Source organism: Nannobrachium achirus (genome assembly GCF_963921795.1).
Source record: "Nannobrachium achirus genome assembly, chromosome: 12".
In the NCBI taxonomy this organism is placed as follows: domain Eukaryota; kingdom Metazoa; phylum Chordata; class Actinopteri; order Myctophiformes; family Myctophidae; genus Nannobrachium; species Nannobrachium achirus.
Window position 1 is genome coordinate 64,582,030 of NC_137832.1, and position 17,773 is coordinate 64,599,802.

Here is a 17,773-nt window from a genome sequence, read left to right on the forward strand (position 1 = left end):
ACATTTGAGTACTTTTTTTACATTTGAATCCTGAAAAGGATCCACCCGACAGAACTGTTGCCACGTGCCTTTCCAAGCTCGCACACAACCCCAAAAACTCAGTCATCACCACCATGCACCATGCATGCCTTCAGGCAGACAGAAACGTGGAGAGAGAAGTAGTAGTCAGGTTCCTTATGTATTTTTGTCGGATTTTTGTGAAGATTTGTAAAACTATACATTTTTGGAATCTTCAGAGCATGGGGAATCCAAAAATCAATGTTCCCATTTGCACAGACACCTGCAAAGCCGCCATTTTGGACATTCAAAATGGCCGACATAAAATACATCATTTGTGCTATCTTGGCTTCTGAACAACCTAGAAACTTAATTAAACATGCCAATCCTATGTTTTCTGGGTCAAGGAATCAAATGAGTAAATGTTGGGTGTAAAATGTTCCGGACCCCCACCCCCTTTCTGGGGGTTATCTATTTTGGGACGTCCCAGAACAGTACGCCAGCCAGTTAATGTCCTAATTTCATAATATTAGAGTTGTTTTGTAGGTTTTAAAACCTCCTGGGTTCATTCATTATACTTTTAAAGCAGCCAGAATAATCCTTCTGACCTTTGGTTGGGGTCTTTCCTCACCTGGGACCCCCAGACAGACCCCTGAGTCTGTCTCAGTAATCGCTCTGCTCCAGAACAATGTTAAATTAGATCATAATTGAAGCATAAAAGTTGTTGTAGCTGGGCTCTGAAAACAAAAAGGAGTAGTAGCAAATACCAGGGGTCTTCCACAGGGAGCTACTACAGAGTTACTACAGGGGCCCACCAAATCTTGATGGGATTTGAAACTTGAATGTTTTTATGTATTCAGAGTTTATGTACCGATGTTTCTGGTTGACATTGGCACATTTCACTCAGGTTTTTTCATCTCACTTATGTCACTTTGTCTGCTGACCTCACTCAGCAACGAAATATAAATAAACGAAAATAAAAATAAAACAATTCAGAGGAGGCAAGCAGTGATCACCGCATGATGTGCACTGCAATGTAGTTTCAAATGCACTACATTGCAGGCGCTTTTTGAGAATAAAAAACTAAAAAAGAAGAGGAAGACACGTGTGACATGCATGATCTGGGCAGATTGCCCCAGGAAATGTGCCAATCTCAACCCAAAACAACGGTATTGTACTTTGATGGTTTATTAGTATTCTCAGTATTATTTATACATTCTTTGTGTTGGACAGTTATGGTTGACAGGTGTTACTGCTGGGATTGCAATATTTAAGCTATTGCAACTTCATATTTTGGGACACGCAGACTAACATGTCCATTTATTGCACTGCACTCACTGACAACACAACACACCCACCTCTGTGTTATCGTCACCCCAAAACCCGCACCCATCCTCTTAAAGAGCCCATGGTCAATTATGCCCAAGGAGATTCACTACAATACAGTAATTTCAGACATGCAGGATCTATTCGTCTTTATCATCGTCATCTTCAATGTCCAACCTAATAGTGTTGACACAGTCTCCACCATAGCATAGAGTGGAAGGCAGGTTATTTGAGCAGGGAGGGCAAGACCCCTGACTGGAACATACCCTCCACTCTCTGAATTTCACCCATTTTCTTCAATTGGTGGAAGCTTAGGGCAATTTGTCAGGTATGATTTATCCCGCATTGTGACATAGTTGGCAAGGAGGATATGTGGTAGCAGTGCAGCACGAGTTGGTTGTTGGACCTTTTGAACTGTAAACACGGCATGTAACATGCTCCAATGACTGCAATGTTGATGGAAGCTCACCATTAATAAGCTCAGTAGAAATGGAACTCTTGCTAAGGTCCTTGAAGCGGTTAATGGCTTAATGTCATCATTATCAGGCTTCAAGTAGGCGTTGACCCATGACGAATTGTGTAGGCCAAGGAACCCTTGACATTTGTGACATTCAATAACTTGAACTCGCTCAAATATATCTACTTACTTTTGTTTTGTACCTTGGCTTTGACTGTTGCAAATTTACAGCAGTGTCAGAAAGTGGAGGGTATGTTCCAGTCAAGTGTCTTGCCCTCCCTGCTTCAAAGGCTTTTTTTTTATTGATTTGAAGTATTTATTAGAAGTTTTGCATAGGATAAATTACAGTTTCATGACAGTACAGTTCACTGATTCAAGGTCAACTAAAAGGAAACTAAGGTAAGGCATAAGACGTTGAGATCCTTCGCTTTAACTCATATAAATATAGGCAATACTTGAGCTCATCAAATGTGTCTGCAAAGCAGATTGCAAGGGATGGTGCAGCTGCTTAAACAATACAAACAAAGACTGTCAACATTATTAGGGAGGACATGTAGTGAATCTCTTTGGGCATAATTGACCATGAGCTCTTTAAGAGGATAGGGTATTGGTTTTGGGGTGACGATAACACAGAGGTGTGTATGTTGTGTTGTCAGTGTGAGTGCAGTGCAATAAATGGACATGTTAGTCTGCGCGCCTAAAGTAATACGTTGCAACAGGGACGGCTCCAGGGGGGGGCTAGAGGGGGCTTTAGCCCCCCCTAAGCCCGCCCTCCCCACAAACTCAATTAACACCTGTCAACCATAACTGTCCAACACAAAAATGTTATAAATAATACTGAGAATACTAATAAACCATCAAAGGTTACAGTTTCAAATCCCATCAAGATTTGGCGGGCCCCCTCCTGTAGTAACTGAGGACCCCCCAGGGGTCCCGGACCCCCTGTGGAAGACCCCTGGTATTTGTTACTACTCCTTTTTGTTTTCAAAGCCCAGCTACAACAACTTTTATGCTTCAGTTATGATCTAATTTAACATTGCTCTGGAGCAGAGCGATTACTGAGATAGGCTCAAGGGTCTGTCTGGGGGTCCCAGGTGAGGAAAGACCCCAACCAAAAGTCAGAAGGATTATTCTGGCTACTTTAACCCTCTAAGGCCCACGGTTGTAATATTACAACGTTTGTATTTTATCCAAAAAAAGGTTTAAATCATTTTATTTTAGCTCCCCCTACCACCTAAACACCACCATTGGATTCTATTGTTTAGTATTACAATGCCATTGGCCACAATATTTGCATATAAATACCCCCCACAGGGGCTGACATTCACACCCACCACACCCGCTGAAATTCCAGAGTTTTGACGAACAACATCTCAGTTTTTCATGGAAGCTATACCTCACAAAAACATAAGTAAAATGCCTGTACTATTTTTTTTGGTGATCATTAGAATGTCTAGAACATGTACATATGTTATTATTGTGAAAAATATCCCCCATATGTAAATTAGAGCATGATTTATGATTTTTGATTTATGGCTATAAAATCTTACAAAAACATTTTTTTGAAAAAAACATTACATTTTCCTCTTAATAGGACTCCTACAACACCATCTGATTTTTTTCAATTTTTTATTTCAAGTATTTCTTAATGCGGGCCTTAGAGGGTTAAAAGTGCAATAAATGAGCCCAGGAGGTTTTAAAACCTACAAAACAACTCTACTATTATGAAAATAGGACATTAATTGGCTGGCGTACTGTTCTGGGAGGTCCCAAAATAGATAACCCCCAGAAAGGGGTTGGGGGTCCGGAACATTTTACTCCCAACATTTACTCATTTGATTCCTTGACCCAGAAAACATAGGATTGGCATGTTTAATTAAGTTTCTAGGTTGTCCAGAAGCCAAGATAGCACAAATGATGTATTTTATGTCGGCCATTTTGAACGTCCAAAATGGCGGCTTTGCAGGTGTCTGTGCAAATGGGAACATTGATTTTTGGATTCCCCATGCTCTGAAGATTCCAAAAATGTATAGTTTTACAAATCTTCACAAAAATCCAACAAACATACATTTCTTAACATAACAAACCTGACTATAGGACAACATGTCTCCTGGTGGAGACGTGCGTTCCGTTGTGCACCTTTTACAGTTCCACAGGTTCCACTGTGGAGATGCAGGCGTGTGTAAGCCGTGGTCCAAGTTTCAAATTTGTACGTTCTTTCACAAAGTAAAGCCCTGCTTCATTATACAAGGCCATCGCACAAAAGTAGTGAAAACAGCCGATCTATAAGCACAAAACGCCTCGCACCGCGTTGTAGTTTAAATCATTTTTAAAATGATAAATGCAAAATGAACGTTTTGGACATACAAGGTTTCCACCCGACAACGACAATATGCTTGTTCCATACAGTAGGTTGCTGTTTAAATATTATTTCAATACTTGGATGATCGCCTCCAGGCGGACAGAAACGTGGAGAGAAGTAGGACAACATGTCTCCTGGTGGAGATGTGTGTTGTGCACGTTTTACAGTTAATTTGTATTTATTTTCATCATTGCACACATCTCCACATCACGTGTCTGATGCAGAGGTGACGGGTACAGCAGTGTGCTTTAATTATACTCCCACAACTTTGATCTGCCCCAGGCTGCTTCCCGTAGTAGTGTTGCCATGTCTGCTCATTCTAAGCGACTTTGGCCTTGTTTTTTCTGCAAAGTCGCTTGTAAATATTGGCAGGTTTTGCGCGTATAGGTTGCACGTTGCGTTTGGTTGGGCTTGCTTCCTAAAGTTTTTTTTTTCTTCTTTCTAATGTTTAAATAGATTTTTCTCAAACTTTTTCACGTCAAGGACTACGCCAAGTATGTATTTGTCCGCAGACCCATTTGAAAATGTTTTGTGCCAGGGACCTCCCATGCAATATTTGTAGTTAAAATCTTTCAAAAGCATTTTTTTTCCTTCTTCAATATTTTTTCTTATGACCCTAACCCTAACCCAATAGCAGATCTACAAGCTCAAATCGCAAAATAGCCAATGTGTTTAGGTTTAAAAGTGGTTTAACTGCTAAAGTCGCTTCTTTTGTGCTTGTTTTTTCATATAGAGCTGGTTGCTTGTTTCGCAAGATCTGGCAACACAGGCTGCTTGTGCAGTTGTTGTTTTTTTTTGGCTGATGTTTGTGTGGGAGTGACTGTCTGTCTGTCTGTCTGTCTGTCTGTCTGTCTGTCTGTCTGTCTGTCTGTCTGTCTGTCTGTCTGTCTGTCTGTCTGTCTGTCTGTCTGTCTGTCTGTCTGTTGTCCCCTTCGGCTGAATGATAGAATAAATGCTGCCTCCGTACCGAGTGCCAAAACAGTTTAACAGTGACAACGTTTCCATCCCACACATGGCTCCATCCAGGCACGTTGGCATGGATTAAAGCAAAGAAATCCCATGGAAATGTTTCGTTAGGCCAAGTCTATAATTTGTCAACCAGCGTGGAGCCCAACAGACTATAGAACTCTGTAGCACAATATGTAAAAATCCAAATGATGAGAACTTTAATCAATGCGTTAAAAACTCTGAGAAGAGGAGTCGAGTTAAATACCCTCTTAAAGAGAAGTTTTCCTCCAGAAGCTCACGCGTACATGCCTAAATTAAGAGGAGACAGACAGCATTTTCTCTTGCACAATTGGTGAGTGACTGGTCTAGAAGTTTGTGAGATTATAGCCACGAACACACAGACACACAGACTGGGATGAAAACATAGATCTCCGCCCCTGGCCTTTGGCCTGACTGAAGATAAGACGACACGACTTTCACAAGTCGCCATTCCCTGGTTTGACTCCGTAGACACATACAAAACAGAAAAAGTACAAAACTATGGCACCACCTCTTTAAAATATGGAGATACATAAGAGTGTGTGTGTGTGTGTGTGTGTGTGTGTGTGTGTGTGTGTGTGTGTGTGTGTGTGTGTGTGTGTGTGCGTTCCACTCACACGTCCCCTCGCACCAGGCCGTACACAGTGTGTGTGTGTGTGTGTGTGTGCGTTCCACTCACACGTCCCCCCGCACCAGGCCGTACACAGTGTGTGTGTGTGTATGTGTGTGCGTTCTACTCACACGTCCCCCCGCACCAGGCCGTACACAGTGTGTGTGTGTGTGTGTGTGTGTGTGTAGGTTCCACTCACACGTCCCCCAGCACCAGGCCGTACACAGTGTGGATGCTCCAGCTGAAGCCCCCCAGCAGGACGATGACCAGGACGATGATGACCAGCGCAGGAAGACCCCAGCCCAGCAGGAAGTACAGCAGGTAGCGGCGCTCCGTGTGCTCGTCGTTCATCACCAACACCTGCCAGAAGTTGATGGCCTGGTAGGACATGTAGGAGAGGTAGGAGAGGATAGGAGATATTGGGGAGTAGGTTAGTTCAGGGGTTCTCAAACTTTTTGGGCTTCAGTACCCACTTTTCCTGATTGCTGAATCCAAGTACCCCCTCTAATCGACAACATTTTGATCGAAATATACTGAGTACTGACATCTCAAAAGATCACTTTTTAAGTCAATTATGTTGAAAATAAAAGTAAGTAACTTATTGTTTTCTATTCAATAACAGTTGCTAGTCAAAATTCGTACTTAATATGGTTTAAAGCTTTACAGCCGCACGTTCACATACATTTGTATGTGTTTTATCATTAAACATATCAGTAAATAGGGTTAAGGTTGGTGCCATGATCAGACCTACCATTCTTCTGACCCGACCACCCAAACCCAACCTTAACCTCAGTGAAACCAACGTTGGCGAATGCTAACCTGGTAAAATGCTAACCTGCCGACGCTGGTGAATGCTAACCTGGTGAACGTTAACGGAAGGTTAACGGGAGGTCGGGACAACAGGAGGTGGAACCTTTGAGAAGACACCTTAAGATTAGGTTTAGGTGGTCGGAATAGCGATGTTTCGGAGTGCCGATGAAAGAACTTACATGATGGTTCAAGGACACCCACTTTAATATATATTTGGCCATGGACGCCCATCTGAAAAGATGTTGTGCCAAGCAGGGACAAGATCTGTGTTGTTAAAATGTTTCAATGATGCGTTTTTGTGACGTTGTAGTATGATCAAGCAGGGCCATTGATTTGTGAAAAAAATAAAACATGTAAATTAGAGGATTCAGCAACAATCTATACTATAATTTTGGAGATGTCTGAGTGAGTGTCTGTCTGTCTGTCTGTCTGTCTCAGCGTTTCTCCTCGGTGGCTGGAGCAATTGATCTGAAAGCGCATCACCATCAGCATATGAACACACCTGACATAACTGTGAAGCCCGTTTGTCACTTTCACAAATCGTATGCTGTATAATAGCATTTTTATGGTGTATCTATATCTATTTAGCCTACAGTACCTTTTGTGCCCACACATGTTAAGGGAGGGGCGCTGTTGTTCAGGCCATGCACAATCACACACAAACCCACACACACACACACACACACACACACACACACACACACACACACACACACACACACACGGGGGGGGGGGAGTGTGTGTGTGTGCAGGCGGGCAGGCGGTGGGCGGGCGGGGGGGGGGTTCTGGCCCTGTTACAGATGTTGTCCAAAATCATGCAGATCGGTACACAGTATCTCTGTAGCCGAAACGGGTTTCTTACATTGATGCTCCTACATCATGCAAGCACCAGTTAAAGTTACTTTCCATCCCTCATATAATCCCATAACCCACACACTGCACATCATTTTGGAGCTCATATCTTTGAACGGGTAAGGGCTAGTATATTATACTTATGCTTTCCACCACTGTTAGTAACCATTAACCATTAGTGGGTGTTTTACAGGATCATGTAATGGTTGTTCAGCGTAGCGGACATAATGATTCCTGGCACTACAAGATAAGCCCTTTAGAAGTCATAAAAGGGGACAGCGCCATGCAGGGGTGTCGCACCGAATTCTGGGCCCTGGGTACAAGGATTCACTGCGGGCCCCCCATGAATGTATTTCATTAGACTGGGAACGCATTATTAGGCATTATTTTGTGCTTTAACTGTTGAAAAATAGCAGATATACAAGCTTAGATCTGCTATTTTTGAAAAATCGTGAAAATGTTTTTTGAAAAACCTATATTTTTATGTCAGTGGTGCTTCAAACTTTTTCATGTGAAGGATCCCCAAAATTACTTGTATTTGGCCACAGACCCCCATCTCAAAATATTTCGTTCCAGGAACTCCCCAGAAGCAAAATTCAAGTTACAAATGTCTGCTTAAAAAAATCATGTATTCAAAGATTTCCACACATTTTCACAACTTTTCAAAAATAGCAGATCTACAACCTCGCATCGCGGCACTCGGTGCCGCGCTGTGAGCTTGTATATCTGCTATTTTTTCAATAGAAGTATAAAATAATTAAGGCCCCCTCCACCTTGGGCCCGGGTAACTCAGTCCCCCCCCCCCCCCCTTGTGACACCCCTGGCGCCATGCTGCCTACAGTACAGTACAGTGCAGTGCAGTGCAGTACAGTACAGTGCAGTGCAGTGCAGTGTAGTACAGTACAGTGCAGTGCAGTGCAGTGCAGTGCAGTACAGTACAGTACAGTGCAGTGCAGTGCAGTGCAGTACAGTACAGTACAGTGCAGTGCAGTGCAGTGCAGTGCAGTACAGTGCAGTGCAGTGCAGTGCAGTGTAGTGCAGTACAGTGTAGTGCAGTGCAGTGTAGTACAGTACAGTGCAGTGCAGTGCAGTGCAGTGCAGTGCAGTACAGTGCAGTACAGTACAGTACAGTACAGTGCAGTGCAGTACAGTACAGTACAGTACAGTGTAGTACAGTACAGTGCAGTGCAGTGCAGTGCAGTGCAGTACAGTACAGTGCAGTGCAGTGCAGTGCAGTGCAGTGCAGTGCAGTGCAGTGCAGTACAGTGCAGTGCAGTGCAGTACAGTACAGTACAGTGCAGTGCAGTGCAGTGCAGTGCAGTGTAGTACAGTACAGTGCAGTGCAGTGCAGTGCAGTGCAGTGCAGTGCAGTGCAGTGCAGTGCAGTACAGTGCAGTGCAGTGCAGTGCAGTGCAGTGCAGTGCAGTGCAGTGCAGTGCAGTACAGTACAGTACAGTACAGTGGTGTTCAGCGTATGGATTTCATTGTTTCATGTCCCAGAGGTTTTCTGGGCTAACGTCACCTCTTAGACGTCTTACAGGATCAAAGCTTTGAGGCGTAAAGGAGGATATGGATTAGAGGTTCTCAGTTGCCATCACGACAGATTTCAGTCATGTTTGATGCTTGGGTTGCTGCCGCTGACGCCATATGAGCTTGTAGGTCAGCAATGTTTGGGGGGTGTTTGATACAGAACAAAACTAAGCAGAGGTTCCAGGGGAGTCCCTCAGCAGAACGTGTTAGCGTGGCTGTTTGCTTCTGCATCTGCTGTTTCTGGGGTTGGAGTTTGCAGACAAATACATATCAATGTACAATTCGGGGGACCTTGACTTGAAATAGTTCAAACTTTTTAATTCCCGGGACCCCCATAACTCCAAGAATGTACAAATGGAACCCGACAAATGGACCGACCAATAAGCATCAAAGCAAAGGTTAAAGCCTCAATCCTGAGATTTCTTCAACTGGTTAAGCTGTTATACTGTACGGTATGTAGAACAGCAAGAAACATAGAGTAGGTGTAGAATGATTATACCAAAGAATCATGATTTTACATAATGGTGGGAGGGGTTTAGGAAACAGTAGAGCACTGGTGTGGGTGTGGGTGTGGGTGGGGGTGGGGGGCTCCCTTCACGCTCGTCAGACAGATTACAGATTGGCCTTGGCCTGACAAAACCTTTTCTTTGTTTTTGTACTCTTTAATCCCTGGTTTGCGTGGCTAAACAAAGTGGTAGAATGTGTGGGATTGGCTTGGAGATCAAAGGTTTATTTCCTGACGTAGACAACATGCACACATGGTAGTGTTTCTGCTAGCGGTGGTCAAACTGCACACAAACACTGTGATTCATGCTGGAAGGAATTCAGTGGGGGGGGGGGGGGGGGGGGGGAACTAATAGCTCGTACAAAAATAGACTTCATAGAATGTTTTAAGTGCATTATTAAGCAGTGATTAAGGCAGGACACGCTTTCCTCATGTCTACTTTCTCTGTTTATGTATAACTAGCCCTTACCCGTTCAAAGATATGAGCTCCGAAATGATGTGCAGTGTGGGGGTTATGGGGCGTGCACTGTGCACACAGTATATATGAGGGATGGAAAGTAACTTTAACTGGTACTTGCATGATAATATGTAGGAGCATCAATGTAAGAAATACCCGTTTCGTTTAATGGCTACAGACATACTGTGTACCGATCTGCATGATTTTTGGACAACATCTGTAACAGGGCCAGACAACACCCCCCCCCCCCCCCCCCCCCCCCCCCGCCAAACGGGCTTCACAGTTATGTCAGGTGTGTTCATATGCTAATGGTGATGCGATTTCAGATCAATTGCTCCAGCCACTGAGGAGAAACGCTGTGACAGACAGACAGACAGACAGACAGACATTCGGAAAATGATATGTTTGATGTATTTCCTTTACTTTCCTCGTTGTTAGCCCGGCTAGTGCAGCTCTAAGGATGCCGAGGTCCTTCCATCGCCCACCACCTTAGTTCCATACAAGGCAGTAGTTATTTTTCGTGTCAAGGAGGACCCCCAATGTATGTGACTACAGACCCCCATCTGATAAGGTTTTGTGCAGGGACTCTTAGAAGAGGAAGATTTAGGTAAAAAAGAAAAAGCCTTCATTCTCCCCAAAGGCTCTTCTAATCTAGTGCCACACTTAGGCCAGTTTACCCTTGTGATATCTATACTATAATTTTGCGAATGTCTGAGTGAGTGAGTGAGTGAGTGTCTGTCTGTCTGTCTGTCTGTCTGTCTGTCTGAAACAGCGTTTCTCCTCAGTGGCTGGAGCAATTGATCTGAAATCGCATCACCATCAGCATATGAACACACCTAACATAACTGTGAAGCCCGTTTGTCACTTTCACAAATCATATACTGTATATTAGCATTTTTATGGTGTATCTACTATCTATTCTGCATCTAGCATGAGGCACATCTATTCTGCATCTAGCATGAGGCAACATGTTTAACCAGCTCTCTCTCTGTGTGTGTGTGTGTGTGTGTGTGTGTGTGTGTGTGTGTGTGTGTGTGTGTGTGTGTGTGCAGGCAGGCGGGTGTGTGCGCAGGCGGGTGGGCGGGTGGGGGGGGGGGGGGGGTTAGCCATTAAACGAAACGGGTATTTCTTACATTGATGCTCCTACATATTATCATGCAAGCACCAGTTAAAGTTACTTTCCATCCCTCATATACTTCGTGCACAGTGCACATCCCATAACCCACACACTGCACATAATTTTGGAGCTCATATCTTTGAACGGGTAAGGGCTAGTCAAACATATAATTTTCCGAATGTCTGAGTGAGTGTCTGTCTGTCTGTCTGTCTGTCTGTCTGTCTGTCTGTCTGTCTGTCTGTCTGTCTGTCTGTCTGTCTGTCTGTCTGTCTGTCTGTCTGTCTGTCTGTCTGTCTGTCTGTCTGTCTGTCTGTCTGTCTGTCTGAAACAGCGTTTCTCCTCAGTGGCTGGAGCAATTGATCTGAAATCGCATCACCATTAGCATATGAACACACCTGACATAACTGTGAAGCCCGTTTGTCACTTTCACAAATCATATGCTGTATATTAGCATTTTTATGGTGTATCTACTATCTATTCTGCATCTAGCATGAGGCATATCTATTCTGCATCTAGCATGAGGCAACATCTTTAACCAGCTCTGTGTGTGTGTGTGTGTGTGTGCGTGCGTGCGTGCGTGCGTGCGTGCGTGCGTGCGTGCGTGCGTGCGTGCGTGCGTGCGTGCGGGCGCGTGCGGGCGTGCGGGCGGGCGGGCGGGGGGACAGTATCTCTGTAGCCATTAAAAGAAACGGGTATTTCTTATATTGATGCTCCTACATATTATCATGCAAGCACCAGTTAAAGTTACTTTCCATCCCTCATATACTGTGTGCACAGTGCACATCCCATAACCCACACACTGCACATCATTTTGGAGCTCATATCTTTGAACGGGTAAGGGCTAGTCTATATTATCTACAGTATTACTAGTGATATCTACAGTATTACTAGTGATATCTATATTATCTAGTGTCCTGCTGTGGTGTCTGACTGTACCACGTGCTGTTTACATTTCTGACTCATAAAGTATTCAATCAATCAAAACTCACTCAACATTGTTCATCATCAGCAGTCATGATTTGCTGACCGTGATGATGTCACATTAAAACCCTTCTCTGGACACACACACACACACACACACACACACACACACACACACACACACACACACACACACACACACACACACACACACACACACACACACACACACACACACACACACACACACACACACACACACACACACACACTCTTATATCAGGTACTGCAGCTGCTTTCAGCTAAGTGCCCAATCCAGATGGGTGCCAGCATACCTCTCAGGTCCTCTGGAAAGTTAGGGTCAGTTACTTTTGAGCGTGCGTGCGTGCGTGCGTGCGTGCGTGCGTGCGTGCGTGCGTGCGTGCGTGTGTGTGTGTGTGCCTGAAAGAATGCCATAGAAAAATGTCCATAATTGAATTAGAACAACAACAAGTAGCAGTGTTCTGTGCTGACTGAATGGCTGGACTCTGCACAGTTACATAACAACACAATGAGCTTGCTGCTCCACTGCTCTACTTACACAGTTCTTATTAGCACCTTTGATCAATACGGTATATTTACATTACTGTATTGATATTGTTGTATATTTACATTACTGTATTGATATTGTTCATTAAAGGATGACTTAACCACTTGTCATATAATTGGTCCTCGATCACTGATGTTCACCATAAAATAGCACAATCTTTTTCTACTCGCCCTGAGTCTCTTAGGAGGGCTGTGGGCAGTTCAGAAACCCGCCTACCAGTGACATCATCGTTAGGCAGGCCGAGTAGAAAAGAATGGTGCCATTTAATCATGACCATCCGTGAGGACCATCAGATTTATTATGTGAGGACCAGTTATATGAACATATGTTGAAAAGTGCTGAAGTAGTCCTTTAACTGTTTGAGTGCCATAGTTTTGCCATAACTAATGCTGCCATGGCTTTTTCCTATTGTATTTACCATATTTTCGGAGCTCCGTGCACGCGCAGAAAACAGGCTTTTTGACCAAACGTAATATGGCATCCAATGTGTTAATATGCTGTCTAATAAACACAGTAAAGTGTATGGTATTGTCAGTTCAGGGACGGGTCACTTCAACCTTATGTCACCACAGAGCACACAGTGACCTACAATAACCTACAGTGCACACAGTGACCTACAGATCCACTGCAGCGAGTACAGCAGTGACACCCTGACAGTGACAGTGCACACAGTGACCTACAGTAACCTACAGTGCACACAGTGACCTACAGTGACCTACAGTGCACACAGTGACCTACAGATCCACTGCAGCGAGTACAGCAGTGACAGGCTGCTGACAGGGAGCTGGGCTTATGCAAACAGATGGACCAAGCATCATTAGCATTATAGATTTATTTCACTTCATCACAGTGTGTGTGTGTGTGTGTGTGTGTGCGTGTGTGTGTGTGTGTGTGTGTGTGTGTGTGTGTGTGTGTGTGTGTGTGTGTGTGTGTGTGTGTGTGTGTGTGTGTGTGTGTGTGTGTGTGTGTGTGTGTGTGTGTGTGTGCGTGCGTGCGTGCGTGCGTGCGTGCGTGCGTGCATATGTGTTATCCTTTTGTCACAATAGAACATGACAGGATAAGATATTCACCAGTCTCTGGTGGAAAAATCTCCCAAAACCGTTCCCTTGTTTTTGATTATTTGTTTTAAATGAAAGAAAATAGCTTGAAAATAGCTCAATTTAAAAGAGCTTGTAGATCTGCCTTTTTCACTACTTTGTGTGATGAAGTAGGGATTAATTTATGAGGGGAAAAAAATACACAAGTTGATACAAGGTTTCTGCCTGACAACAACGATATTCATCAATCTCTGTAGCATTTATTATCAGGTGCTCTTCTTCTGTTGAGCCCTTGGGGCCGAGCAAAGATGAAATCCCTCGACCTTTATCTGTTTCGCTGATTCGGCCCAAATAATTCATTTATTTCCAAAAGGCCAAATTCATTAAAGCCAGTGATACTACGTGGCAGGGTGTTATCACGTCGATGTTAATGACACAAAGTCTGCACAAAATGTCAAAAAGAAAAGAAAAATCACACCCGTGTGAACTGAGCGGTGGTCGTGGGGGGGGGGGGGGGGGGAGGGGTGCCTGTGGGGGGGGGGAGGGAGGGGTGCCTGTGTGTGTGTGGGGGGGGGGTGTGGGGGGGGAGGGGTGCCTGTGGGGGGGGGGGAGGGAGGGGTGCCTGTGTGTGTGTGGGGGGGGGGGGTGTGGGGGGGGGGGGTGTGGGGGGGGGAGGGGTGCCTGTGGGGGGGGGGGGGGGTGCCTGTGTGTGTGGGGTGGGGGTGTGTGTGTGTGTGTGTATTGCAGTTGATGCTCAGGGCAGGCTAGACTCAACAGCACCTCTCTGGTCACCCAGGGTACTCAGGCTACACCAGAGGCTACATACAGACAGACAGACACACACACAGACACACACACAGACACACACGGCCACGCTATGGAGACGGTGTGACCACCGCTCAAAAAGGTGAATTGCTAAGATTTGCCCTTGAAGCAAACATGAAAATATGAGGTTGTAGACTAGAGTACTCCCTTTTCTCCTGGGCTGGGAATAATAATGTCTCCTTAAGTAATTCTATAAGTCAGCTTGCCTGGTTAGATCAGTGCGGTTCTCAAAGCGAAGTCAGGGGTTCAGGGGGTCCCCCTCTAAATGTGTTAATACAGCATCACAATCATGTTAAACACTATTCTATGTTGGTTATTCAAAAATTGCTTAATCAAAAAAATAATAATAATAACAATCGAAATACTGGAAAATCTTGAGTTTTTTTATTATAAATGCACAAAACCTTTTTAATTTGTGTGGTCCTTGACCGTGACATGAAAAGGTTTAGGAACCGCTGCTATGATGGAAGTGGGTTGGAATTGCCGTGGACACCTGTCTGTCAGAGCATCCAAAAGAGAGTACAGACTGACTGTTACAGTAGTACAGGTTGGAAAGCATTCTGAGAACCCGTGGGAGCCAACACACCCGTCTGTCTCCGGAGACTCCTGGTACTGTACAGCAGCAGCAGGTACAGTACAGGTACAGTACAGGTACAGTACAGGTACAGAGAACACTGTGAGAGAATGGATCCATGTGATACTGTATGGACATGGAGTTGTGCAGTCTGCTATACCAGTGTTTCTCAACCACTGTGCCTGGGGACCTTTGGTGTGCCCCTGAGAAGGGTCAAGAGTGCCCCTTGAAACTGCTTGAAAGCCAGTATTGTATTTATCATTTTAAAAATGATTTAAAGTAGTGAAAACAGCCGATCTAAAAGCACACAACGCCTTGCACCGCGAGGCTTGTAGTTCTGCTGTTTTCACTACTGTTGTGCGACAGCCTTGTATGATGAAGCAGGGCTTTACTTTGCGAAGAAACATACACATTTGAAACTTGGAAACACAAGGTTTCTTCCCGACAGTGACGATATTTACACCCCCGTATTATGTTGGTGTGACCATGGATTCTTGGGACATGAAAAGTGTGCCCATGCAGAGAAAAAGGTTGAGAAACACTGCTTTACACGCTGCATCCAACAGCATCCAACACTGTGCTGTACACACAGCATCCAACAGCATCCAACACTGTGCTGTACACACAGCATCCAACAGCATCCAACACTGTGCTGTACACACAGCATCCAACAGCATCCAACACTGTGCTGTACACACAGCATCCAACAGCATCCAACACTGTGCTGTACACGCAGCATCCAACACTGTGCTGTACACGCAGCATCCAACAGCATCCAACACTGTGCTGTACACGCAGCATCCAACAGCATCCAACAGCATCCAACACTGTGCTGTACACACAGCATCCAACAGGTGTTGAGGCAAGCTGTTATGTAACGACAACAGGACTATCAGAGTATCAGATGGATGAGAGATGAAAGCCTTCTGGATTACTGAGTAAACACACGGCTATTGAAGGTGTGATGTAACCAGCCTGCGTGCGTGCGCGAGTGTGTGTGTGTGTGTGTGTGTGTGTGTGTGTGTGTGTGCGTGCGTGCGTGCATCTTTACAAACGTTTCATCGGCCCTCATGCACACGTTTACCACAGGTTATACAATTCTTATCCGATGACAAACTTCCTCTTCCTTCCAGTATTAATACGATACAGCGACGCTCCGATTCTTGGCGTCTCTTTTTCCTGGAATTACCTGTGTCATGTTCCACCTCCACATACAGTCATCCACGCCCTCATATCAGCCCCATTTAATAAATGGGGCTGATATGAGGGCGTGGATGACTGTAAATGGCATTGATATATTATTACAACTCCCTTTACAGTGGGATTAGCCAGTCACAGGGGTTAAAGCCAAAATAAATCCCAAGACTGAATATTTTCAGTCCATGTTCCAATATGTGATTTTAGAAACATGGCGTGCGCAGCGCACACCAACCAGTGTGTGTGTGTGTGTGTGTGTGCGCCAATCCATGCTTCACTTCATAGAAGTATCTTCTGAAGTTCTGTCGTATTCTATGCTAGTCTGGCCAATTCAAAAACTGATATCTTGAAATTTTAACAGCTTTTTTTGGAGATCACTTGACTAGTTTTTTGACGGCTTTGTCATTCATCGCTACACCTCCTCCTTAGGTCTTTGCAGATCTGCACTGATCTCAGAAAAGCCCCTATGGATCCTCAAGACTGAAATCAGTCCCCAGTACTGAGAACTTCAACCCCTGCAGTCATGAGCTCTCCTGTCCTGTCTCCAACTGGTCCAGACTCTTGACTGGTACAAGGAAGAGAGACCATGTGACCCCTGTCCTGGCCTCTCTCCATTGGCTACCAGGAGACCATGTGACCCCTGTCCTGGCCTCATTCCACTGGCTACCAGTACGGAGTCAACTTCAACATTCTCTTTTTCTTGTCTACAAAACCCCTTCTTTCCCCCCCAACCACCAGGACCCTCGGGTCAGCAGACGGTGGGATGTTGGCGTCCGGATAACCAGACTGAAGCTTAGGGGTGACCATGCCTTTGCTGTCTCAGCCCCTAAACTATGGAAAAACATTCCCTTCGCTGTTTATCCGGAATCAGGTCGCGGGGGTAACAGTTCCAACTGAGACCTCCAGATTTCCTTATCCTGAGCAACTTCCTCCCCTCCCTCAGGGAGTATACCGAGGCGTTCCCAAGCCAGTGTGGAGATATAATCCCTCCATCTGGTCTTTGGTCTGCCACGGGTTCTCCTCCCAGTGGGACGTGCATCGAGGACCTTCTAGGAAGGCGCTCGGGGGGCATCCGTACTAGATGCCCCAACCACCTAAGCTGACTCCTTTCCAAGTGAAGGAGCAGCGGTTCTACACCAAGTCTCTCTCGGGTGACTGAACTTCTCACCCTGTCTCTAAGGGAGATACCAGCCACCCGTCTGAAGAAACCCATTTCGGCCGCTTGCACCCGCAACCTTATACTTTCGGTCATGACCCTCTACACCCTCACATTGTGAGCCCAACCCTTTTGAAAATTGTTGAATATCTTAGATCTACAAGCTTGGTAACACTGCGTAAAGCTCATTTCTTAAGATTTGGAAACATTTTGAAAACTTGTGGAATGACATCCTGCGCGTGTAATCAGTACTTTTACTTTTGGTAATTTAAGTATATTTGGATGCCGATACTTTTGTACCGGACTTTTACATCTTCCACCACTGGGGCAGGGTTATTGAGACAATAACACCACTAATAATAATAATTCGTACCCTGGATTTTAGGGTATGGTTATTGTACTGATTGCACGTTGTACACTATCACTTTTCTTTCACATTGCACTATTATAATGGTCACTATTTG

At 44.8% G+C, this 17,773-nt stretch overlaps 1 protein-coding gene across 1 annotated transcript in view; it reads right to left on the bottom strand.

Moving 5' to 3' along the window:
* The window catches only part of adgrv1 (adhesion G protein-coupled receptor V1), a gene marked incomplete at both ends in the record, with an annotated part of 385,866 nt that overhangs the window by 85,656 nt on the left and 282,437 nt on the right, over positions 1-17,773 (bottom strand). The window contains one exon of the mRNA XM_080738840.1: positions 5,939-6,117. Coding sequence (XP_080594966.1) covers positions 5,939-6,117 — 179 coding nt within the window. The remainder of the gene's footprint in view (positions 1-5,938; positions 6,118-17,773) is intronic.